This window comes from Gracilinanus agilis, chromosome 2 (assembly GCF_016433145.1).
Source record: "Gracilinanus agilis isolate LMUSP501 chromosome 2, AgileGrace, whole genome shotgun sequence".
Classification (NCBI taxonomy): Eukaryota; Metazoa; Chordata; class Mammalia; order Didelphimorphia; family Didelphidae; genus Gracilinanus; species Gracilinanus agilis.
In genome coordinates this window covers 90,954,143-90,980,886 of record NC_058131.1, presented here as the reverse complement: position 1 = coordinate 90,980,886, position 26,744 = coordinate 90,954,143, and the positions used below count along the sequence as shown (strand labels likewise).

Here is a 26,744-nt window from a genome sequence, read left to right as displayed (position 1 = left end):
CACACTTGCCATGTTATTGTGCCTTTGTCCATTTCCTCCTGAATGATCATCATTTTTCATTCTTCAGAGACTGTTGATTTATATGACTTGTAGCCATAAAATAGCATTGATAAACTCTTGGTTTTGAAAAGATGGACCCTTGTTTTGGGGAGAAGTTTGATGTAATTAAAGGAGATTTGCAATTTTCTGAAGGCAGTGTAGTCCATTCTCATGGTCCTGCTTAATTTGGGGCCCAACTTATCCATTTCAATTTTTAGCCTTTTGCCAAGTTTATGTTCCTCTTGTGCCTTTGAGAATCCAGGACCAACTCAATATCACAAAAGTCTCTGACTAAAATATCTAAAATAATTTAAACACTTAGTTCTCATTTTTTGTGTTTTTAACTGTAAAATTCTATTTTCTGTTTCTAGATTTAGGATTTCCTATAGTCTCTGTCTTTCATGAGAAAATCTTGGCAGCACAATTCACAGGGCTTTTTTCATTTCCAGGCTTTGTTACCTTTTAGGCAAAGAGTAGTGGCATTCTTCTTTTTATTTTGGAGTGGAGTATTTTATTTTATTTTATTTTTTCCTTCAAATGTGTTTAATTAATTAAGAGTATTTTTCCATAGTTATATGATTCATGTTCTATCCCTCTCATCCTTCCTCTCCCCTCCCGTAGGCAATGAACAGTTCCACTGGGCTTTACATGTATCATTGTTCAAAACCTATTTCCATATTTTTAATATTTGCATTAGAGTGATCATTTAGAGTCTACATCCCCAATTATATCCCCATTGAACCATGTGATCAAACAAATGTTTTTCTTCTGTGTTACTACTCCCACAGTTTTTTCCTCTGGATGTGAATAGTGTTCTTTCTCATAAGTCTCTCAGAATTGTCTTGGATCCTTGCCTTGCTGCTAGTAGAGAAGTCCATTACATTGGATTGTACCACAGTGTATCCATCTCTGTGTACATTGTTTTCTGGTTCTGCTCCTTTCACTCTGCATCAATTCCTGGAGGTCATTTCAGTTCACATGGAATTCCTCCAGTTCATTATTCCTTTTAGCACAATAGTATTCCATCACTAGCAGATACCACAATTTGTTCAGCCATTCCCCAATCGAAGGGCATCCCCTCATTTTCCAGTTTTTTGGATGGCATTCTCAAAATGGCAAGCTAAAACTTCAGTCTGTTACCAATCATTGTAGAGATAAAATATGAAAATGTGATGTTCTAATATTTGTTTTAACTTTGCCTCTGAGTTCTATTTTATAAGTTTCATTTTGGGAGTATATGATTATCCTCCAGAATATGCTGCAGATTTTTATATTGGAAAGAAAATTTAAAATTATTCCAAATTAATTTTAAAAGTGATGAAATTTTATATGTTAAATAGGAGATCTATTTTGGGATTATTTATAATAGATTATTTTTCTCATGAACTATTTATAGTAATTTTATATTGTGGTCACATTACATTTTTTTCTTTTGTAGTTCATGAGCCTTAATCATGATAAAAGTCATAATAGAAACCTGGGGTTTTTTTTTAACAGTGAACTTTTATCATTAATGTAACTCATTTTCCTTCAGGCTCAAGGAATCAAGCTTGGAAATGTTTCTGTCTAGAATTTTGGTGATTTGGACCAATTCAGCCTTAGATATCCTTGAATCAAGTTCTCTGAGTCTGAAGAGTAGTCTGAATGGTAATTCTGAGACAGTTGGAAGACTTCTGGAATACGTCTATACCCACTGGGAACATCCCTTGGATGCTGTGAGACACCAAACCAAAACGATATTCAGAAATCTTCTCCAGATGCACCGGTGCACCATGGAAAGATCTGACTGTGTCTCAGATCCTTTCTTCTTGGGACTTATAGAGAGCCTATTGAGGTTGGAATGGCACGTCAAGGGAAAGTATACCTGCCTTAGCTGCCTGGTAGACTGTGTAGGGATTGAAAATATTTTAGCAGTGAATAAAATGATCCCTTCTCAGATCTTGGAGGTAATGGGTGACCAGTCCCTGGCACCTTATGCAAGTGACCTGCTAGAAACCATGTTTAAAAATCACAGGAATTATTTGAAATCCCAGTCTCTTTATACCTCTTGGTTTGATGAGTGGCATGAAACATGGGTGTCTCCTCTCCTCCTCATATTGCGTGAAGGGAACCTGGAACAAACAGCTTATATAATTGATTATTATCTGCCAAAGCTATTAAAGTGCAGTCCAGAAAGCCTGAGTTATATGGTGAAGATTCTTCAGACTTCTACTAATATTAGCACAGGTAAGAAAATTTGGCTTTTGTAGTTTGTTGTCTCTTTGAGAGAAAGCCCAATTGTGGATGAGAGGGAAAGGGCACAAAGGATTTATTAAGCCTACTATGTGCCAAGCACTTTGCTAAGCACTTTTCAAGTATTACCTTATTTGATCCTCACAGCAACACTGGGAGGTAGGTGCAATTATTATCCTCATTTTATTTTATTTTTCTGAAACTCTTACCTTCTTTCTTCAGATAAATACTTAGTATTGGCAGAAGAGTGGTAAAGTCTAGGCAATGAGGGCTAATTGACTTGCTCAGGGTCACACATCTAGGAAGTGTCTGGTTAGATTTGAACCCAGAACCTCCTGTCTCCAGGCCTGGCTCTGTATCCACTGAGCCACCTAAGTGCTCCCAATTATCCTCATTTTACAAAATAGAGGGAATTGAGGCAGATAGAGGTTAAATGACACTGCCCAGGGACACACAGCTAGCATATGACTAAAGTTGTAGACCCAGATGAAATCTACTTAAAGGCAGCTACGTAGAAATATAGATAATGCTTTTATTTAGGCAGGATCATCAGGGAGGAAGTAGTCTACATCAGTAAAATTTTAAAATAGCTAATTTTTTTTTAGATCTTTTTAAAATGCTTAAACTACTTCCCTACCTTCTTAAGCAGACTATAATGCAAATATTTTTGCAAGAAGTCATATTGGGCCAGGATAGTTGCCAGTTACTGAGTTGGAATGCAGAATGCAGGGGTGGCATGAGCTGGCATGAGACCAAAAAGTCGGTTAGGAGCACCCTATAAATTGAGGCTGATTTCTAGCTTCAGGGTCTCAATCTGGAGAATGGTGGGAGGGTAGGCATTTCAGGATTGTCTCCTTGCTAAGGTTAACTTTTACCTCATAGGATTAGATACCTAGGCTCACTGCTCATCCAGTGCTATCCAGCCATAAACATCATCGATAATATGCAACTTAATGATCAACAAGAAAATAAATATTGAAGATCAATTCTGTTAAACCAAGTCAACTTGAACTGAACTTGAACATCAAATAACCAGTCAGGCCTTAGGCCTGACCAAGGCAATTTGCCTGGCAGGCTTCAGGAAATCAGCTCCTCCTAAAAACTCCCACAGATTTATTATAGGCTAGGATTCATCCCTAATCCCTCTTTCTTCATATTTCAGCCCATCCTTTCCCTAACCTTGTTTACCATCATTAAAGAAGTTAAAAAGAGAGAAGCCTGTACTGACCTGATCTGTACTGAAGATTCTTAGGGGAAAGTTATCATTTAAAACTTCTCCTTACATCAAGTTCATTCAAGTGCTTATTGATCTTCTGTTATCAAGATCTACAAATCTCAGTCAGTTATAACATCCTTAATAGTTTGAATTTATCAATCTTCTTTTCATTTAAAAAACTAAATTCATTTAGCACTGACAGTTGGGGAAGAATCTTCTACTTCCTCATTGGTCAGTTGAAAAGGAGGAATCAATTGAGTGGCGAGGTCTGTCAGCTGATTCAACACAACCACATCCAGCTGCAGTCACTGAAGCTTTCTTAAAGCAACCTTATTCACTTGTGTTAAACCATGGAGATAAGAGGTGTCAAAACCTCCATTACAGTTTCATTTGCTGTCCTTTACAATAATGAATATAATTGAATCAGGTCTTTCTCTTTCCTCCCCACCGCTCTTGCCTTCCCTCTAAGAATACTTGCCTTTTGCTCTGTATTCACTGTGTCTGTACATAATTGTTTGTGTGTTGTCTCTTGCATTGCAATGTTTGAACTTCTACTTTTCTGATTCCAGGCTCTCTTCCCAGCTGCTTCGAACCCTATAAAACAGACATGGGGCTCAGAAAGCATAGCAGCAGTTTGTGGCTTTTAGGATTTAGAGGCAAACAGGAGATGAGCAAATAGCTTTGCACATTTCAGATCCTGAGCACATTACTGTATTTCTCATTTTTACTCATAGATTTGAGCTTTTAAGAAAAGTCAATGAGTCAGTCAGCAAACATTTATTAAACTCTTACTAACCAGGAACTATACTCAGTGTTGGGGGAATTTTTTAAAAGAGCAAAACATGGTTCCAGCCTTCAAAGGACTCACATTCTTCTTTCTATTATTTAAAATTTATTTATATTTTTGTTTTTATAACATTTTCATTTGCTAGTATATTTTCTTACCTCTGCCTGATCTAGAGAACCATCTCTTTATAGTGAAGAACAAAAAAAAAGTGAAGTAGGGAAAAAAAAGTACTTTAGTAAAACTAAATATATCTTTCAATACCAGTAGTGTATATAGTAGTCTGTAATCCTACTGTTATCTCTACAAAGAAGATTTTCATATAGCTTTCTAGAGTCAAGCTTGATCATTTAGTTATGTAGCTTTCAATTTTGATTTCAATGTTCTTTCCATTAATGTTATAGTCATTGTGTATAGTTTTTCTTGGTTCTGCTTATTTCACTTTATATCAGTTCATCTAAGTCTTTCAAGGTCTCAAAGAGTTCACATTCTAAGGGAGGAGACAACTTGCAAACAATTATGTACATACACGATATGTTCAGTGCAAATGATAAATGTTCTTAGAGGGAAGGCAAAGGGGAGAATGGAGAAAGACCTGATTAAATTATGTTCAATATACTTGGCTTAATAAGGTAGGGAAGTATTTGATACATTTTAGAAAGATAAGAAACTAAACAGTTATCTGAAAATTTACTGATGTGGATGGACTGCTTCCTCCCTGGTGATGTCAGGTAAATAAAGGATTGCCTTTATTTGTAGCTGCTTTCAAGGGGATTTCATTGGACTTAATGGATAAAAGAGATGATTCCTATATTTTTGAGAAGATGCAGAAGTTATTAGGGTTGTTTTGTATGTAATGCTATCCTGAGATAAGTTTGACTCTTTTGTTTTATTGGTACAGAGAGACAAGGTCTTCTTATAAAGGGTAGTCAGTCGTTCAGCCTGTTCCAGTGTCCCAAGAGATAACTAGATCTTAAAGTATGAATGGTTATGGCTTCTATTAGATGAAAGCTTTACAAAGTCTAGGTCTGATTTATTTTCTGCTTCCTTCCCCTGGGAGATTGTAAGGCCTAGTTATCAACTTTTGCCTGTTTCCATATACTTACATGTCCTAGCAACCACTGTTTTTTTATAGATATTTACATTTGATTTCATTGGTCCACTCAAAGTTGTGTCCAGGCCCAAACTATCCCTTACTCATTGCCTTCTGATTTATTGTTCTGTTTTTTACTTACTTTTTAATTGATGATAATAAAACTGATTATAATAGCTCCTCCCCATTTAACCCTGTAATCCCATTATTTGGAATAGATACCCCAAAGAAGCAATTAAAAAGGAACAAAAGAGTAAACTAGCAAAGCAAAATTGAAAATAATCTGAATGCTCAAGGATTAGGAAATGACTGAACAAACTAATATGTCAGCAGTGGCATACATAACACTGATAAGAGTGGCAGATGTGGGAAGAATGATGAAATAATGCCAAGTGACTTTCTTCATCTTGAAGAGTGGTCTACTAATTATTGACAACTTATAATTTTTATGAAATTACTCATACATACTTGTGAATATAAAAAGAAATTAGCATTGAATCTACATTGGAGAGTCCAAGTTCATTCAAAACATTGTTCTTCTACTTGGTTTATATTGTGTGACCTTGGACAAGTCATTTCACTTCTTAAGGTAACACAGGTATAATTGTATTGATTTGAAATGGTTAAAAAAGTATTTGGATTTTCTATAAGCTTAGTCTTTAGGATTTGCAAGAGGCCAAAAACCATTTTTTGTCTGAGATGGGAAGTGGATAATGGGTGGCAAGAACTATGGTTTCTTCATTTGTAAAAAGAAAACATGCAACGAGAAGAGTAGGTTTGGGGTTCAGGACCTGGATTTGAATCCTTTCTCTGTGCCTTTTAACTACTTTTATCATCTTGGACAATTCAGGTAAGCTTTTGGATCCTTAGTTTCCTTATTTTTAAATGGGGACTTTGCAGTAGATCGTAGTAGGTTTATGAGGTCTAGTACTGGAATGGGCTTCAGTGGTCATTTACTTACACCTTTTTCCTTTAAAATGAGGAAATTGAGGCCTGTGGCAAGGGAAATAATTGACTCGTTCAAGGTCATACAAGTAACTGGCCTTGGGGTAGAATTTGAACTTAGGTCCTCTGACTTCAGAAGCAATTTTCTTTCTACTGTACTATGCTGCCTTCATAATTTCTAACATTCTTTCCAACTCTAAATAGCTTTTCCCATTCTAATATTTTATGATTTGTGATTTATAAGATACTTTCTAATTCTAATTTCTTTGATCCTTTAAATTTTAGGGAATTTCTTATTACTTATTCTCAGTGTCATGTTCAGTACATTTTTCATGTAAAGCTAAATATGTTCATAATAAACATATTTAGAAAATAATTAAAATAGGGACAGAAGTTTTTATTCCAAGGGAGTAGAGAGAACAGAGTAGCAGTATTGGTAGACTGTTCTCTTGAGAAGTGTGGCAGTGAAGAGGAAGAAAGGAATGGGATGGCAAGTTGAATGTATGGCAAGACCAAAGGGTGGTGTTTTTAGAATAAGAAGGACCTGAATATGTTTGAATGCAGAAGGAAATGAACCAAAAGAAAAAGAAATGTTGAGGATGCCAAAGAGAGAGGGGATGATTGATGAAACAAGGGCCTGAGAGCAAAAGGAGGAGAGGATGGGTAAAAATAGTGAGAGGCTTTGAAGTATGCAACAGGAGAAATGAGGAGCTCACTGAAGGGTAGTGGCAATCTTCTCAGTAAATTAGGAGGCTCTCCTAACCTGAGAAAGAGAGAGAGAGGAAGGAGAAGAAGTGGGATAAAGATAACAGAGAGGTTTTGACATGTGGACAGTTTAGGGAACTGACATCGGATAACCATCTATTCAGTAAATGATAGTTGTTACAAAATGTGGTTTGTTTCTTCAAGCTGCTGAAGTGATTTACCTATGATATAGATGGAAAAATAGACAGTGTAGTTATTTTAAATTGCAGCTGTCATTTCATGACATAGTGATACTGGAATGTCAATTTTAAATTGTTTGTATTGTGTTACCTGGGATTACAGTTTTCCTCCTACTGTCTTTAGGATCCTGCAACAGCAGAGGATCTCTGGGAGCTCTGATGGCTTGTCTAAGAACAGCTAGGGCTCATGGACATCTGCAGTATGCATCTCATGTTACGTGGGGCAGCCTCGTGTCCAGTGCAAAAATAAAACAAGGTTTAGTTCATCAGCATTGCCAGGTAAGCAAATAAAACCTGCTGGAGTTATATAAGTTATACATCATCCCTCCACTTATTTATTAGTAGCTTATAGGGAGTCTTGGCCCCTGCTGTGGGCCAAGAAGGGGACACAAATTGTCTTCCCCTCCCTGGAATATTTCACCCCCTTGTTCTTCTACTGTCCATTCTCCAAGAGTACTGGCTTACTCTCACCAACCATGTGCCTTCTCTTCTCTTGAGCTATTGAACATTATCTAGGGGAGATCATACAATCGTCCTGACCAGGGTCACTCCAAATTCACAGTTATCAGATCTCTACAGGATTTTTACATCTGATAAGAGAAAGTGCTTTTGGTTAACTTTTGACTAGCTCACTTACTACATTCCTTAAAGCCTCCCTTCTCAAGTTCCATGACCCTCTCCTTCTCTGGGTAAATGACTTTGCCTTCCAGTATCCTGAGAAAATTGAGGCCATATTTCAGTATGTGCCTTCAGCTCCCCTCTTTCGTGCCTCAGAGTGTCTCTCTGTCTTTACCCATCCTCTACCATTGCTCCAATCTCAGAGATGATGTGGTCCTCCTTTAGTCAAAGCCAAGCCTTTCACTCATCTTAAATCCTATTCCTTCCTTTCTCTTCCTAAAGATTACTCCCTCTTGCCTTCCCTTCGTTTTCCCCACTCTTTAGTATCTTCCTTTCTGCTGGCTCCTTCTTACTTTCTAAACACATGCTTATGTCTCTTCTTCCTTAAACAAATAAACAACAAATCCTTCTCTTGTTACTGCCATTCACTCAAGCTATCATTTCATATCTTTCCTTCTTCTCACTGCCAGACTCCTATAAAGAACAGAGGGATTCTCAGCATCTCCATTTCCTCCTTTTCAGCCCAGGTGTACAGGTGTCAAATTCTTGTTTACTGTCTGCAAAACTCTGGATTTAAAATGTAATTGGGAAATATTTAAATAAAATAAATAAAAATGCAACCCACCTAGATAATATTAATTTATGATTTTCTAAATCAATATGCAGCCTGCAGAAATAAATTTCTATTTGAGTTTGATACCTTTGGTGCAGGATATTACTCTATCTCTAATGAAACTATTTGATCACGAATGGACTTTTTAATTGCTAAACCCAGTGGCCTTTTATTAGACCCATTCCCCCTCGAATCTTTTATAGCATTTCACGTAGATGATCACTCCTTCTTCCTGAATATTCTCTCTTTCTTTTGTTTCTATGGCACTACCCTTTCTTGACTCTTTTCCTCCCTGATTGTCCTCCCCTTTTGGGTCTTCTTCTTGGTTGATTATTCTCTATATCCAACTTATGTGGATAATTTTCTAAGGATTATCCCAGGCTATTCTTTCTTCTAGTTCTACTAACTTTAGCTTTGGTAATTCTTATCCATTCTGAGGATTCAATGATCGCTTCTATATAGATGATAATGGCAAGTCAATTCAAAGAAAAAAAACCAAACTAACATTTATTAGGAGTTTACAGTGTGCCAGACACTGTGCTAAAACCTGGGATTACAAAGAAAGGCAAAAACAGAACATGTTCTCAAGGAGCCAAAAATCAAATGAGAGAGACAACATGCCAACAACTATCATAAGATAAATGCAGGGTAAAGCGAAGATGAACCAGGAAGGTGCTAGCATTAAAGGGTATCTGAGAAAGGCTTCTTTCTTATAGAAGGTGAAATTTTAGCTAGGACTAGAAGAAAGCCAGGGAAGTCAGGAGGTTGAGATGAGGAAGGAGCATAGACAGGGCACAGAATTGGAAGACAGAGTCTCAGCAAGGAGACCAATGTTATTGGGTCATTGGGTACATGGAAGGAGGGGTGTGTAGGTGTTCTTGGGAAATAGGAGCACCAAAGAAGGGAGGAGGCAGAGAGATGCCATTTAGGAAGAGGAATTAGGATCTGGTGAGATTCTCCAATGGGCCATTTTTGTCTTTCATGCTGCTTTGTCTTGCCTCTTTGGGGGAGTGTTGTGTATTTTGGGAGATTGTTATGAGTATGAAATAATCAGCAAAAAGGAGACAGGAGAAGAAAATCCAAACATCATCCTTATGTGCCCCACCATGCAGTTCCTTCTAATGAAGGCCTATGTGATTGCTCCTGTTTTAAGAAGTTTATGGGGGCAGCTGGATTGAGAGCCAGTCCTAGAGACAAGAGGTCCTAGGTTCAAATCTGCCCTCAAGACACTTCCTAGCTAGGTGACCCTGGACAAGTCACTTAACCCCCATTGCCTACCCTTACCACTCTTCTGCCTTGGAGCCAATACACAGTATTGATTCCAAGACAGAAGGTTAAAAAAAAAAAAAAAAAAAAAAGTTTGTGTCCTGCTAGATCTTGTCAGACAATTAAAGCTGGTGTTTTTTTTGTTTTTGTTTTGTTTTCTCAATTAATTAATTAATTAATTTTTGGGGCTGTTTTGACTTTTAGGTTCGCATCGATGCTTTAGGCTTGCTCTGTGAAAGTCACCGAAGCACTGAGATCGTCTCCATGGAAGAAATGCAGCTGGTTCAGTTCTTTATTCTGTACAACCTGAACAATCAATCTCCTGGCGTGAGACAGCAGATCTGTTCCCTCCTGAAAAAGGTGGCCTTGAAGGACAGCCAGTCAAGCAAATTTTTATTAATGCCTGGCAAGGTGCCAGGCTCTTAACATTAACCACTCAGGAGCATTTCTTCCCAGAGAGAGTTACCAGTGTTTGACAGCAGAATGATAGAGAAGGAATAAGTCACAAGCTCATCTTCTTAGGTGCCTTTCAAAGGGGAGATTGAGGAATAGTCCAGGGCATGGAATACACTTGACTTGAAGTTCCTTCCTAAGAGGCTTGCATGATATAGTCTTTTCTTTTTTTTAAACCCTCACCTTCCATCTTAGAATCAATACTATGTATTGGTTCCAAGGCAGAAGAGTGGTAAAGACTTGCTCAGGGTTACCCAGCGAGGAAGTGTCTGAATCTAGATTCAGACTCAGGACCTCCTATCTTTAGGCCTGGCTCTCAATCCACTGAGCCATCTAGCTGCTCCCTGATATTGTCTTCAAGGTTAAAAATGAAAGGTGGGGAAAATGTCATCATTATTTACTAGCAGATCTGATTTCAATAATTTTATGGATATCACTCTCCCTTCTGTATATTTCTTTGTTAAGTTTTCAGGAATAATTGAGCTAATTTTTACAAATCTTAGCACTTACCTCGCAGAGTTTTTATGAGGATCAAATGAGATAAAATTTGTAAAAAACACTTAGCACAGTGCCTGGCCCATAGTAGGTATTATATCAGTATTTATTCTCTTTCTTCCCCATACAAATAGGCATAAAACCATATGTTTTTGATGGTTTTTTTTTTATGCCTGAGGAACATAAGAATATTTTGTGGAAACATCATTATTGGATATTTTATTTTCATTTCCTCCCATTTATGATGTTGAGAGTAGACATAAGCCGTATTTTGGACATGAGTAAAGTTTAATTCCCAGAAAATATTGATGTAAAGAACAGGAGAACTTTATTTAAATATGTATCCGTTTTCAGCTTTTTAACATTTTCAACATATACATATATGTGTATACGTGTATGTATATGTGTATATATGTATATATGTGTGTGTATCCACACCTCTATAAAGATCTGAAAGAGTGGGCGTATAGTATTTTCCAGACTTTTTTAGTGTCTATCAGTATATGGAAATGGGATAACACAATTATATTGGGAAAAAATATTGAGCATCAACCCCTTCTATGTGTATACATACTTATTTTTGTGTATGTGTAGTACTATATTAATAAGTATGAGCACTCTAAAACTCAAAAGTAGACATTTTTTAAAAAGATGAAGTAAATATGAAATCATATTTGATCCAGGGGATAATAGGGAACCCCTGCTCTTTATTGAGTTAGGGCAGTGATATGTTCAGATCTATCTGTACTTTAAAAAATTCTTTTAAGGAAAGATTAGAGAGGGAAGAATCATGAGGCTAGGAGACCAATGAAGAGGCAATAATCCATACAAGAAGGGATAAGAGTGTGAGGAGAGAGAAGGGCAAATATCTGAGAGTTCCTGGGGAAGTAGAAATGCCTGGATTTGTCAGCTAATTGGATTTATGGAGTGAGGGCAAGTGAAGAATAGAGTATCACAGCAGGGATTTTAACCTGGGAGGAATAGTGATGCCCTCAACAGAAATCAGGAAAACTGGGAAAACAATTAATTAATTATAAATTATAATAATTATTATAAACATATATTTATAATATATATAATATATAATAAAATATATTATTATAATTATAAATTATAAAAAATTAAAAGCTTTAATTTTTATCCTGACATTTGTATTTTAATATCCTTCTTACATTTCATTTTTTATTCTTTTCTTCCTAAAGTTGTTCTGCAGGATACAGGAAAGTTCTCAGGTACTTTATAAATTGGAGCAAAGTAAATCCCAGCAAGAATCGGTGGATGATTCAACTGAGAAGGATCCTTCTGGGATGTTACAGAAATATCAGGTAGGTAATAGATTTCTAGGAAATCAGAAAGTTTTTTTTTTTTTTTTCTCTAAATAACAAGACACTGCAAGAAATAGAAAGGAGGTGTTAAAGGGAGATTGACGGAAGTCTCTTGGAAGTGAGTGTAAGAATAAAGAGAGCCTGTAAGCAATTTTTGATAGAAGGGAGAGAGTTCATATATTGAGTTTCTCTTCGAGCTCTCCCCTGGGGCCAAATATGCTCTGGGAGACTTTAAGGGGATGTCACCCCAAAACTGGGTAACCTGGATGGTTGTGCTGCCCCACAGGGGTTGGGGTGAGGCTTTCCTATAAGATGAGGCATGTGGTAACCCAATCTGATTCTGAATAAGGATGGGGTTCACACAAGCCTCCCCCCAATCAGTTAAATTCACAATGAGGGGTCTGGCTTCAAGATGGAGGCAGCCAGACCAAGCTGCAGTTCCCCTCTCCCTTGTTGTCTCTCAGGCACTCTGGAACGCTATTTGACTAATGAATGGCTTTTATTATTCGCAATTCAGGGATTGGGGAAAGGAGTGAAGGGCAGAGGGATTTTTGGGTACCCTCTTCACTATTGCTATGGGGTCCAACAGTTGGGAGGGATCCCTAGTGCTTCCCTCATCCAAGCTTCTCACCTCACTCCTTCTCCTTCTGTTTTTCTATTTCTATCCTTTTCTATAATTGTAAGTTTTGACTGAAAGAGGGTCTCTCTGCAAGGTTGGGTAATGGGAGAAGAAGACTAAGAGATCGCTCCCAAAATGGAGTCCAAAAACTTAGCTAACTCAATGGTTGAAGTCTTGATTGGTGAGGTGCGATGGAATGGCTTTGATCAAGGAATCAGGGTTTCAATTTTCAAAGAAAGATCCTCAGGAAGCCCTTAGGACTGGATCTGAGCTGAGATGTCCTCCTCCTATCTCCTCCCAGTCCTCCACCTGAAGACCTCTGTCATCAACTGTCAGCAACTCCTTCTTTGGCTCCTTTTGTCCCATCCCCCCTTGCACAAATCCCATCCTTACATGGGTGATTTTCTGTCGTCTTAAGATTCGTTGTCGTAATTCCTCTTTTTCCCCAATCCCCTTCCAGCTCATGGATCTGATTGGAGAAAAGTGCCTTGTAAACCATAAAGTGCTCAAAATGTCTTAATGTGACTTTCTGTGATGATGGTCCTCTTTGGCCTCTGGCCCTGGTTTTGTCTGTGGGAGCAATGCTTGAAGACGCATGGTGGCACAAGAGCACAGTTTAGGTAGACTTAAAAATATCCCACCTGCTTGCTTTCTACAGAGCATAAAAGGTGGAAACATCTTAACGAGGTATTCAAAAGCAAGTATTTTGTGCTTGACAAAGGCATAAAAGTGTTATAAAAGATAGAGGCTGGTCTTGGAGTCAGGAAGACCTGAGTTCAGATCTTGCCTCACACACTTACTGGCTGTGAGGTCTTGGGAAATCTCTTAACCTCTGCATGCCTTAATTTTTTCATCTGTAAACAGGGATTATAATAGTATCCTCTTGTAGTATTTTTGTAAGAATAAAATGAGATAATTTATGTAAATTTGTAAACCTGAAATATTAGACAGTAGTAGTAATGGTAGTGGTAGTATTAGTAGTAATAGTGATGGTAGAGCAGCATTAGTGGTAGTAATAATAATAGTAATAGTAGTAGTAGTATTGATAGGAGGAGGAGAAGAAGGAATAGTAATAGTAGTAGTAGCTATAGTTAGTGGCAGCAGGGAGATAGGACTATAGCTTCAGAGCAGAGATTCTTATCCTATTCTGTGTCAGGTACCCCTCTGGCAGTCTGGTAAAGTCTAGGGATCCTTTCTCACAATGCTGGTTTTAAAAAGCACAAAATACACCAGATTCCAAAGGAAACCAATTATATCCAAATGCAGTTATCAACATTTTAAAAAGAAAGAATTAAGTTCACAGACCCCCTGGTTAAGGCCTTGAAGGGACCTTCGAGATCCCCTCATCCAGGCTCTTCTTTTTAGGGATAAAGTAACTCCCAGAGAGCACAAGGACTTCCCCAAATAAAGGCACACAATAAGTAGCAGAGTTGGAAGGTTTCTGTATCCAGACCTAGTTGCCATCTTTCTGTAGTACGCACATGACTACTAGGTTTGGACACATAGAAGCTTTATGACTTTAGGCAAGTCGCTTTAATTTGATGATAGTACTTGAAAGAAATGCTAGGCTTTGAGTATGGGGGATCTAAATTCAAATTATGACTCTGATCTGTTCTGTGGCCAGGGTCCAAGTCCCATAAGTTAAGTGGGACCCTAGGACACTAGCTATCTAGAGGAAGAAGGCCAAAAACAGCCAGCCAGAAGAAATTGATCCTTTTTGGAAAGATAAAAATATGCTTGTTGAAATTTCAGCCCTCTGTAATATCAGTGAGGAAGGAGGCAGCATAGAGTAGAGGACAGTGAGCCAACCTGGAAGTCAGGAAAACATGGGGCACCTCTGACACATACAGATTCTGATCATTTCACCCCTCATTGCCCTGGGCAATGAGTTTTTTTCAAATTTTTTTTCCCCAAGAAGCTTGGTAAAGAGATAGTGTTGGGGGCAGCTGGGTAGCTCAGTGGATTGAGAGTCAGGCCTAGAGAAGGGAGGTCCTTGGTTCAAATCTGGCCTCAGACAGTTCCCAGCTGTGTGACCCTGGGCAAGTCACTTGACCCCCATTGCCTACCCTTACCAATCTTCCACCTATGAGACAATACACAGAAGTTAAGGGTTTAAAAAAAAAAGAGAGATAGTGTTAACTTTCTTTGGTAGAGGGGGTTTCCCAGTCTTCCCTTTGTCACTGAAGTCACAGGTCTAGTTCCTTTCTTTATTTCAGTGTAATACAACTGGTTTATTGGCTGCTCTAGGAAACTAATGACCAATGGAAAAACTAGGTCATTCCAAACAATTGATTTTGGGGGCTTTTGTAGCTCTTTGCCCAACAAGTTCAAGAGTCCCCTATCCAAAATGAGAAACTATTTCTGTTCTCTTCTTCTGTCCCTCTAATTTGTTACAGTTCTAAAAAGTTCTAAGGCTTCTGAGTATTATATGAATAATGCTGGACTTGGAATCAAAAAGACTTTAGTTCAAGGATCACCTCTGACATTGCTTGTGGGCCGGTGGATAAGTTTCTTTATCTTTCTGAGCCATCTGTAAAGTGGGAATAATAGTGGTAGTACATACTTCACAGTGCCCATATACACTTTATAAATCTTAAAGAACTTCAAAAATGCCAGCCATCATCATAAATGCTATTGTTAAGTTTCACAAATAGCCTTTAATTACCTTACTGTTTTGTTAATGTTAGGTTTATCAGGAGGTAAGGACTAAATTCTATACAGGCTTTTTTTTTTTTTTTTGGCAAATATATTCTGATTATTTTGATTTATTTTCTAATGATTAATAGACCTCTTCTATCCCCAAAGGACTGATATTTTAATTGTCTTAGGAAGAACTTTAGTTTTTTTCTTTTTAGGGACAAAACCAATTAGACCATTTCAGACAAGACACATCAGCTAAGTTCTGCATACTGGCCATCAATATCTAGGCAGATTTTCAAAACAGCTTCATTCCTGTATACAAAGCTCAGTGCTAAGCAGGAGGGGAGATACATAGATAAATATGACCCAATTCTTGTCCTTATGAGCTCACAATGTAGTGCTAGGGTGGGCGGCATGCTCCATGTACAGATATGCAGTAACATCTTTAAAAAGAATAATAAATTGGGGACAGCTGGGTGGCCCAGTAGATTGAGAAATGGGACGTCCTGGGTTCAAATCTGGCCTCAGACACTTCCTAGCTGTGTGACCTTGGGCAAGTCACTTGATCCCCATTGCCTACCCTTACCACTCTTCTGCCTTGGAGCCAATACACAGTATTGACTCTAAGACGGAAGGTAAGGGTTTAAAATAATAATAATAAATTATAATTAGAGAACTGGACTGCTGAGGTACCCTCTAGCTCTAAATCTATGATCCTATCACTCCAAGAGCATAAGAAAAGTATGAAATGCTCTGTGAGTTTTGAAGAAAGAAAGATTATTTCCTACTGGTGGATTTGACACGAGTTGACATTTAAACAATTACTTTGAATAAAGGGCATAAGAAGATTTACTTTGGGAAAAAAAGAGCCTTGAGGGATAGGTGGGATTTTAAAAAGTGAATCTGGGGAGGGTATTCCAGGCTTAGGGACCGGCATGAGCTAAGTCATAGCAATAGAAAAGTAATTCATGTCTTACAAGGTGGTCCAGTTAGGACTGAAGTATGTGCAAGGTATGGTGTGAAGCAAAGAAGGAAAGGTAGGGAGGTCCCATGTTTCTTGTCACCTTTCATTTCTACTAGTTCCTGGAGGGCAGGGACTATGTTTTTGTCTTTCTGGGTACCCCCTCCCTGGGCTTTGAACTTAGGAAGTGCTTTATAAGTATTTTTCGATTGACTTATTGACTGTTGAAAGTTTTCTTTATTTAGAAACACTCTTGGGAATGCTTCTCTGAAGAAAGTCATATTCACCTCTTTTGAATTAACTCTTCTGTCTGTTGTAACTTTTAGGATTTCATGTCATCCATATGCAACAGTCTTTTTGAGGCTTTATTTCCTGGCTCTTCCCATGCAACCAAATTTTCAGCCTTAACTATTTTGGGTTCAATAGCTGAAATATTTCCCGACCCAGAAGGTAAGTTTTCATTATAACTGGGGGGTGGGGGAACGGTTCTTGCAAAGGCATGTTATGTTCCCCCAAAAGTCAGTCTGCTTCCTTTTGACTCTTGTTAAGTGTTGTGTTTTGCTTGGGTTTTTGTTGTTCTTGTTGTTTAGCTTAATGAAGGAGGTTTGGACAAACTAGAATAGATTTTTTTTAGATAGAATCAGATTTCCCAACCAGGAAAATAAAAACCCAGCTGTTCAGAGTGCTTATTACTTTCCAACCGATAACTGTGGTTTTATGTACTAAAAGCTGACTTTGAGGCAGAATTCCCCCCCCCCCAACCATTTTTCCCAGATAATATCAATGTGTTCTCTTAAAAAAAAATCACAAAAGAACAGTTGTTCTTTCTGCCTCATAGGACATCCCTAGCAAAGTTTTGTGGCTGAAATGTGATTCTTTTGTTTGCACTTTGTCCCGTAAGCCCTTGGTGGTACAGACACCAGGTTTCTTGTAGAGTTACAGAGGTCATTCCTCAGACAGGTTGCAAAAAGTTAGTGTCCGAGTGTCAGAGTGTCATTTCCAGGTACTCTGGTTTTTAAACATTTTTTTTTCTTCCTGTGGTGGACCTGGGCAACAAAAAATCAACTTTCCTTTTTTTGAGTCATCTTTTTTCCATTTGATGTGAGATACTATGTTTATGGATATGGAGAGTTTCTTTTGTGTTGCCTGGCAAACAGTTTCCTTTTTTGTTTCCTGGTTTTGGTTTTGGCTTCAGCTGTGCTGGCAGTGGCTGAAACTGAGAGTCATGTCCCTCTCTAGTCCCATTCTGCTGAGCCAATGAACAGCATATTAGAGGGCATTCTGTTTAGACAGGCGCAAGGATAGTCTCTATGTATTTACCTTCATCTTAAATAAAAGTCTCCTTGCCTTAAGGAGAGAACAAGAAGGCATTAGCAATTGGAGGAACCAGGAAATTCACATTAAAATTCAGTTTAATCCAAATTCAAATCTATATTCATGTAAGATGTAGTGCTTGAGCTGAATTTCTAAGGGAACCAGGAATTCTATGATTGTAATATTGATATTTACTAGTACTAGTTTCAATTTTTTATAAGTAAAATAGTTGAATATATTTGAATGCTTCAGTCCTAAGTCATTGTCATCGCTAAGTAAGAATATAATTAGATAAAGCAGGGATCCTTTATTTTTTGGGGGTGTCGAACCCTGTTGGCTTATTGACATTTTCTCAGAAAGATATTTTCCAAAGTTTATTTAATTAATTAATTTAGAATATTTTTCCATGGTTACATGATTCATGATTTTTCCCTCCCCTCCTCTCTTCCTCCCTCCCTTAGCCAATGAGCAATTCCACTGGGTTTTACATGTGTCATTGATCAGGACCTATTTCCATATTATTAATATTTGCACTAGTGTGATCATTTTAGAGTCTATATCCCCAATCATATTCCCTTCAAACCATGTGATCAAGCCATAGAAAGATATTTTTAAATACATAAATTAAAATACATTGGATTACAAAGGAAAGTGAAAATAAAGATGTAATTGTTTTCACAGGGACTTCAGGTTAAGAAACTGGGATGAATGACCCAGTCCACTAAAATCATTGTGGTTATTAGATGATTGAAAGGAAGTACAATGGGAAGTATCTATCTTATCACAGTATCATCCTATTGCCATAGGTGTGATGGGAGATTTAAGTTCTCCTGTCATTTCTATCTTAAAGCCTTTAGGGTTTTGAATGTTTATATTATAGACAGATAAAATGACAGTATCACAGGATCTGGAATAGATCTCAGAGATCTGACTGGTTCAAGCCTCTCTTTTTAAAATTTCATTTATTTTTCAGTTATCAGATATTTATTTTTTTCTCCTTCTCCTCCTTTCCTCTCCAATTTAAAAGAAAAAAAGCAAAAATAAAATCCTGATAACAATTACATATAGTTAAGTAAAATAAATTCCTACACTGGCCATGACCACAAATGCATGTTTCATTGTATATCCTGAGTCTTCCCTGTCAGGAACTGGGTAGCTTGTTTCATTGTGGGTCCTCTGAAATCATGGTTGGTCTTACTGTTGGTCAGAATTCTGAGTCAGTGTCTTTCTTCTTCTTCTTCTTCTTCACAGTGTTGTTATTGCATAAATTCTTCCTTCCACTCTCGTCTTTTACAGATGACGAGAGAGAGAGAGAGAGAGAGAGAGAGAGAGAGAGAGAGAGAGAGAGAGAGAGAGAGAGAGAGAAAGAAAGGAAATTAGGTGTTCATGGTTGCCTAGTTAGCAGGTGGGGAGAAGTAGGATTCAAACACAGGTCTTAGAACCCTAGACCTAATCCTCCTTCTGCTGTCATATGCTGGCTTCTCAGGTTCAGAGGATGGAAATCCCTTCCAGCCAGAGTGTCCAGGGTAGACTTTGTGGGGAGAGTTGGTGCAGGTGTAGAATTTGGATAGGTGAAGAGGTATTTAGAGGCACAGTGTAAGCAAAGGTGGGGATTTGGAAATATACAAAGCATATTTGTTAGAATGAAGGAATAGAACAATAGACTGATAACTTAGGACAACCAAATACCTCTTTTTATGAACAATATTTTCTGTCCTGTATACTTTTTTTTAAACCCTTACCTCCCATCTTAGAATCAATACTGTGTATTGGCTCCAAGGCAGAAGAGTGGTAAGGGCCAGGAAATGGGGGTTAAGTGACTTGCCCAGGGTCACACAGCTGGGAAGTATCTGGGGTCAGACTCAAACCTAGGACTTCCCATCTCTAGGCTTGGCTCTCAGTCTACCCAGGTGCCCTATCCCATATACTTTTTTTTTTTTTAAACCCTTAACTTCTGTGTATTGGCTCCTAGGTGGAAGAGTGGTAAGGGTGGGCAATGGGGGTCAAGTGACTTGCCCAGGGTCACACAGCTGGGAAGTGTCTGAGGCTGGATTTGAACCTAGGACCTCCCGTCTCTAGGCCTGACTCTTGTCCCATATACTTTTTAAAAAAGATTTTGTTTTTTGTTTCATATACTTAACGCAGTTGTTAGTAATTTAATCTAACAAACATTTATTAAGTACAAAGTTCTCTGCAAGATGCCAGAGATGCAAATGTAGAAATAAAATAGTGCTTTTCTTCAGGGATATAGCTCCTACCTATATTCTCTTGGGAATTACATCCTAACCTACTTTACATGGTTTTAGATGAAGATGGTGGAACCTATGAATCATGTCTAGAACTCAACTTTGTCATTGTTATCAAATATTTATTAAATGACCTCTCTACTTGGGTGCTAGGAATACAGAAAAGTTGAAGACATGGTTCCTGCCTTTGAGAAACCTACAATTTAGGTGGAAAGACAAAACATTTTAAAAGATAAGCAGAAATTCGAGGTGGCTAAGTGGTACAAGAGTTGAGAGGTGGTAGAAAATGATCACTGGGCTTCCTTGGTGCTCTGGAGACAAAGATAAGATATAAACTGGAGCCTACCCTCAAGAAGTTTAGAATCTGGTGGGGAAAACTGTTTTGTTGATAGGAGGTGACTTTGGAGATAGAGCACTGGATTTGGAGTTAGGAGGAACTGAATTTGAATCCTGCTTTGAGCACCTGTTTTACCAGGTATCTGACCCCAGGGAGATTATCTCAGTTTATCATCTGTAAAACAGGATTAAGTATTAGCACCTACCCCACAGAGGTACTGTGAAGATCAAATGAGATAATATGTGCACAGAGCTTTACAAACCTTATAAATGCCACCTATTATTAGAGCTGTTCACAAAAGAATGAATGAAATAAGTGTAAAGGAGAGACTCTGGCAAAATGCTCAGAGAATTTTTCAGCTTTGAGGAGAGGGGAAGAAATCACAAGTTAAGGGAGGACTTCATGGGGAAAGGAAACCCTGGGTTGAAGGAAGAGATTCTTTCAGCAGACAGAAGCAGAGACTCTAAAATCTGTTGTAGGCATGTGTGACAACATGGGCAAAGGGGCAGAGGTAGAAGAAAGCAAGATGGAGATGAGACAGGGAACAGAGTGGCTCAGTTGATTTGAACAAAGAATATATGTGATAAAACAAGGGAATTCAGAGGCCCATGACAGGGAGGGAGGAATAAGTTTGGAGTCCTTAGGAAAGAAAAAGTTTTGAAATGGTGATTGAAGGAAATGGGGGAGAGTCATTAAGAGATGATTGCTAGCGTTGTTGTGAAGCACTCATTTATTTAAGCAAACATGTTAATAATAAAGATGAACGCTAATGTATTTTATAAAAAAAATTGTTATGTTATAAAGAGACAGTGAAGAAATTACTTTTATTATGTTGAAGTATGTGTTTGTGGTTAAGAGATAGTGTTTGTTCTTTTGTTTTTCTTTTTTGTAAATCTTAACAAATAATTGTAAAGTTCCTTCCTTTCACTTTTACTGATTTTGGAAAGATATATGCTTGTTTTTGTTTTTTAAATTAGGTAAAGCTCAAACAGTGTTTCAGCTGAGTCAAGAGATTAATTTTTCCCGAGTTGAAACAATAATGGAATGTTTTTCGAGCACTTTTGAAGAAGTGAAAATTTTAGCATTTGATCTTTTGATGAAATTCCCCAAAACTACTGTACATTTTCAGGTATTTGGAAGTTTTATTTTTTCCCCACCCATATAAATGTAAATTCATGGTACGTAGGAGCAACTTCTAGTTTTCTTATATCTAGAGCTGCAAGCATCTTAAAGATAACTTGGTTCATACCCTCATGTTACAGATGAAGAAACTGAGTTACTTGGCTGGGGTCACTTTATAAAAAGATTTGAAGCAAGAAGAAACTTTAAACACCATTTAATCCAACATGCTCCTTTTTCAAAAGAAGAGAAAGAGGACAAGAAAGGGGAAGTAACTTGGCCAAGTTATCTGAATTAGGATTTGAACCCAGGTGCTCAGACCCTAAAACCAATATTTTTTCTCCCGACTTGTCAGGGACAGAGAATCCAATTTGTGGATCATCTTGCCCACTGTTTCTTTTCTCTTTCTGTGTCTTTTGAACATTTTATTTATTCCTACTACATATGTCAGGATATAAGGAGAGAGTAAGAAGAAGTTGGGAAGTAAAAAAAAAAAGGCTACTCTTATCAAACATTGTTAGGTGGGGGATGTAGCTATAGGTTGAAAGGAATGTCAAGGATTTTCTGACAATTTTATTTACTCTATCTATCTATTTTTCGTTCTATCTATCTATCTATCTATCTATCTATCTATCTATCTATCTATCTATCTATCTATCTATCTATCTTTTGGCCTATCTTTCTATCCATCCATCCATCCATCTATCCATCTACCCATCCATCTGTTCTATCTATTTATTCTATGTATGTATGTATGGACAAGTCACTTAACCCCATTTGGCTAGCTCTTGTCCTTGTTATTAAGACAGAAAGTAAGGGGTTTTCCTTTTTTTTTTTTTTTTAAATTAAAAAAAAAGTCAGTTGTAAAAAAATTAAGTCATGTTGTCTTTGATACCAACAATATTTAAGTAACTTTTGGAGCCCCTTCTTCAGTAGCTTGAAAAGCTGAATTTAGCAATGAGCTAAGTGGCAGGTCCCTGACCCCAAACCCAGTAATAGTTAAAATGGAGAATGAATCTCAGAAATTCTATTTGAACTTTACTCTAACCCAGCTATTAAACCCACACACCCTTCCCTCATCATCATGCATTGTACCCTCTTCTGTGAATTAGATATGGAAACTTAATTAAGGCTTCTTTCTTTAAAAACTGCAGTTGCAGTCTGGGGATTTTTGTAATGAGCCGGATATATTGGGAACTTCCCAGATGTAAGCTGTCCAACTTTGCTTCTGAGCCCATGTTCTGGGGCTCTTGCTGGAAGATGTTTCTGGAAGCCAGCAAAGTAGCAAAACTGGAGGTTTGGTGTGGCCTTTCTATTTTCAGCTTTACAGAGGTGTGATGCCTGTTGTTGGGGCTGTCATTGAGCTTGAGCTGTGGTCTGGCCCCAGAGCTGTGAGCTTCTATTTTTAGTTGTTTTGGCCCTAAGACTTGGGTGGATGCTGCAGTGACATACATCAGGGAAATGACGAATGGCTGAGTGAAAAAAAAAATTATTAAGCACTTATTATGTGCTATGATTGGTGTTACATGGGGGTGGGGGGATACAAAGAAAGGTTAAAGAGCGGAAGATAGGTGGCACAGTGGACAGAGAGCTGGGCCTGAAGATAGGAGATTCTGGGTTCATATCTGGCTTCAGGCACTTCCTAGTTGTGTGACTGGGAAGGTCACTTATTCCCTGTTGCCTAGCCCTTACCTTTCTTCTGCTTTGGAACCAATACTCAGTATTGATTCTAAGATGGAAGGTAAGGGTTAAACAAAAAAAATAAAGATTATTAGAATGATTTATGGAGTATATCCTGCGTCTGAGACACTGAGATGTTTCTGTTTGGCCTCTTCCCCCCCCCCCCCCCATCCTCTATCCACCCTTCACACTTATATATCTGTTTGTGTAGTTTTTCTTGTGAGATGGGGAGCTGAAGACTCTCCATGCTCAGAGCTGTTTGACTCCTTGGATATTGACACCCTAGTACTTTATTATTATTTTTTAAACCATTTATTAATATTTATTTTTTAGAAAAGTTAACATGGTTACATAATTCATGCTCTTATTTTCCCCTTCACTCCCTGAGCTCCCCCCCCATCCAACCCCCCATTGGTTGATGCATATTTCCACTGGTTTTAACATGTGTCATTGATCAGGACCTATTTCCATATTATTGATACTTACATTGGTGTGGTAGTTTCAAGTCTACATCCGCAATCATGTCTACCTCAACCCATGTGTTCAAGCAGTTGTTTTTCTTCTGTTTCCACTCCTGTAGTTCTTCCTCTGAATGTGGGTAGCATTCTTTTATATAAATCCCTCAGAATTGTCCTGGGTCATTGCATTGCTGCTGGTACAGAAGTCCATTACATTCTATTTTACCACAGTGTATCAGTCTCTGTGTACAATGTTCTTCTGGCTCTGCTCCTTTCGCTCTGCATCAATTCCTGGAAGTCTTTCCAGTTCACCTGGAATTCCTCCAGTTTATTCCTTTGAGCACAATAATATTCCATCACCAGCATATACCACAGTTTGTTCAGCCAGTCCCCAATTGAAGGACATACCCTCATTTTCCAGTTTTTTGCCACCACAAAAAGTGCAGCTATAAATATTTTCGTACAAGTCTGTTTATCTATGATCTCTTTGGGGTACAATCCCAGCAATGGTATGGCTGGATCAAAGGGCAGGCAGTCTTTTATTATTGAGCATAGTTCCAAATTGCCAGTGAGAATGGTTGGATCAGTTCACAACTTCACTAGCAATGCATTAATGTCCCAATTTGGCCACATCCCCTCCAGCATTCATTACTCTCCCCTTCTTTCATTTTAGCCAATCTGCTAGGTGTGAGGTGATACCTCAGAGTTGTTTTGATTTGCATTTCTCTAATTATTAGAGATTTAGAACACTTTCTCATGTGCATATTGATACTTTTGATTTCTTTATCTGAAAATGGCCTATTCATGTCTCTTGCCCATTTATCAATTGGGGAATGGACTTTATTATTTTTTAAGCCTCTCCTCTTACTGGTCTTATCCCATGTATACACATATCATTGTATGTCGATCTCTCCTTTTCTCTCTCTTCATCTCTCTCTCCTTCCTTCCCTCCCTCCCTCCTATCTTTCTCCCTTTCTCTGTCTCTGTCTCTGTCTCTGTCTCTTGTCTCTGTCTCTGTCTCTGTCTCTCTCTCTCTGTCTCTCTGCCTCTCTCTCATCCATGCCTTCCTGATATGGGTATAATTATCTTTGATGCAAATTCCTCTATCCTAGTAGATGGTCTTTACGATTAATTAGGGATGGGGATAAGACTGCCTGTGATTTCACTGGACACTTCCAGATAAGGGCATTTCCTTCTATCATTGCAAGTGGGCATCTTCTCTTCAGTTTAGAGGCTTAGAGTTGCCTAAAACAGTTGTGTCAAATTCCATCAGAAACTGAGCCCTGCACGCAGCATATCAGTTTAGAAAGCCACAAATTGACATTGTCTGTGTTTTATTGTAATTTTATTTATTTTGTTAAAACCTTTCCCAATTACCTTTTAATCTGATTCCCTTTGGGAGCTTCCAGTTAGACACCTTTAGTTTAGAGCACCCAGAGTTTAAGTGGTTTGTCCAAAATCACGAGGCTAGTGTGTGTCAGAGGCAGTATCTGAACCCAGGTCTTTCTGCCTGTAATTGGCTTCTTATCTTACTCCAACATAATAATTCTTGTGTATATGTGCACTTGTTCACATGCGAACACATGTAACAGCATGACTTAATGTTCCCAACATATATGAGGAATTTCTAAGTTGTGATCCCCAAAAGTATTCTTCTCAACACCTGTCCAGGCCTCTGTTGTTATTGTTGTTATAGTGTAAGCAGTTCGTAATTGTTAAAACCAAATTAATTAGTAATGCAATAACATTCATTGATACAGAAACTGATGGATACTCCAGCAAAAAGTGACTCAGCCTGTTTTTGACTTCTAGGATTCTTTGAAATTGCAAGCCTTGTTCCGTGCAGCAGTGGATTTGAGCACTAGTACCAAGCCGTATGACTGTGTCACAGCCTCCTATCTGCTCAGATTCTTAATTGGTCAAGAGGGCTTGCTGTCAGCCCTGGCTGTGTTCTTTAACAATCCACTCGGGCCTTCACCGTGCCAGGCAGGTGGAGAGGAGCCTGTTGCTTTTGTGGAAAGGAATGCATTAATGGGTTTGTATTGAGTCAGTGACCATTTGATTGCATTTTTCAAAAGCATGCATCTAAAAATACCCCTCTTCATTTTGTTAGAATATTTATTGAAAGTGAAATATTTGAACTTTATACATTCTTTTACTCAGTAGCTTTCCAGTAAAAGTATGACATGGGTATCCATGCCTATATTATGTTATAGTATGGTATGTAATATTATATTATAATGCTAGACTATATTATATTATGCTATCTCATGCTATCTTATATTTATATGATATTATTATACTATGCAATATATTATGCTATATTGCCATGCTAAATTGTTATGTTGTTATGTTATACTATATTGTATTATGCTATGCTCAACTACATTACATTATATTTTGTTATTATGCTAGACTATAGTATATTATTACTTTGTGTTTATCAGCATTCCATTTAGCTTTGAGCTTACTCTTATAGCTCTTTTTCATACTTTTTAAGTTGTACATTAAAAAAGGTTTAAGATTTTATTTTGTAAAATACTTTTCATCCATAATAATATTGCTATGCTAATGTAGAGTTAAGACCATAAAAAGCAAACCATATTTAAAAACAAACAAATCATATTATTTAAAAATAACATTACTTTTTTTTTTTTTTTGGCTCTGGAGAACAGGACAGATATCTATTATCTCTGTTCATGCTCAGAGTTGTTATGCATATGTGTGTTCGTATTTTCTAAAACATATTTATGTGCATTTTAAATTCAAAAGCTCTTATGAGTCTTTGATGTGTTTTCCTTTCCCCTTCCGTCCTTAGCTTACTATTTAATTAGTTGCAAGTTCTAGCTTGTAAGATTGTTCAGGCCTACTCATTATCGTTGAATAACTCATCTTTGGCTATAAGAGGCCTAGAGATATCTCTGTAAGAAGGAAAGCATTGGGACCAGAATAGGAGAAGCCATAGAGAGAAATGGGAATTATTCTCACAAAGGTATTAGAAAAAACACCATCAACAGCACATGAATAAATGAGTTCCCCACGAGAGTGGGGAAAAGAAGTCAGCTGTAGTTCTGGGCGATGTGACTTGGGCAATGGTAGAGGATGATAATGTGATAACTATCAAGTTGGAGCACGTGGTTTTCAGAGCTGAACATTACAAAAGGATAAGTAAGAAGAAATGATACTAGATTTAGCTTTGAAAAGATAATCTTGCCTAAAAATTGGAGTATGGTTTAGTTAATCTTTTTAGTGAAAAAAATCTACATTTTGAAGAACTGTTTTGCTATTTATGCTTTTAATTCATTTATCTTAAATTAAATAAATTTTTAAAAGATTAACTAACTTTT

General features: G+C 37.7%; 1 protein-coding gene across 1 annotated transcript in view; it reads left to right on the top strand.

Moving 5' to 3' along the window:
• THADA (THADA armadillo repeat containing) overlaps window positions 1–26,744 on the top strand; it is a 424,131-nt gene that overhangs the window by 20,754 nt on the left and 376,633 nt on the right. The window contains exons 11-17 of the mRNA XM_044659462.1: window positions 1,574–2,265; window positions 7,357–7,532; window positions 9,955–10,110; window positions 11,901–12,023; window positions 16,570–16,693; window positions 21,118–21,269; window positions 25,210–25,432. Of these exons, the coding sequence (XP_044515397.1) occupies window positions 1,574–2,265; window positions 7,357–7,532; window positions 9,955–10,110; window positions 11,901–12,023; window positions 16,570–16,693; window positions 21,118–21,269; window positions 25,210–25,432 (1,646 nt within the window). The remainder of the gene's footprint in view (window positions 1–1,573; window positions 2,266–7,356; window positions 7,533–9,954; window positions 10,111–11,900; window positions 12,024–16,569; window positions 16,694–21,117; window positions 21,270–25,209; window positions 25,433–26,744) is intronic.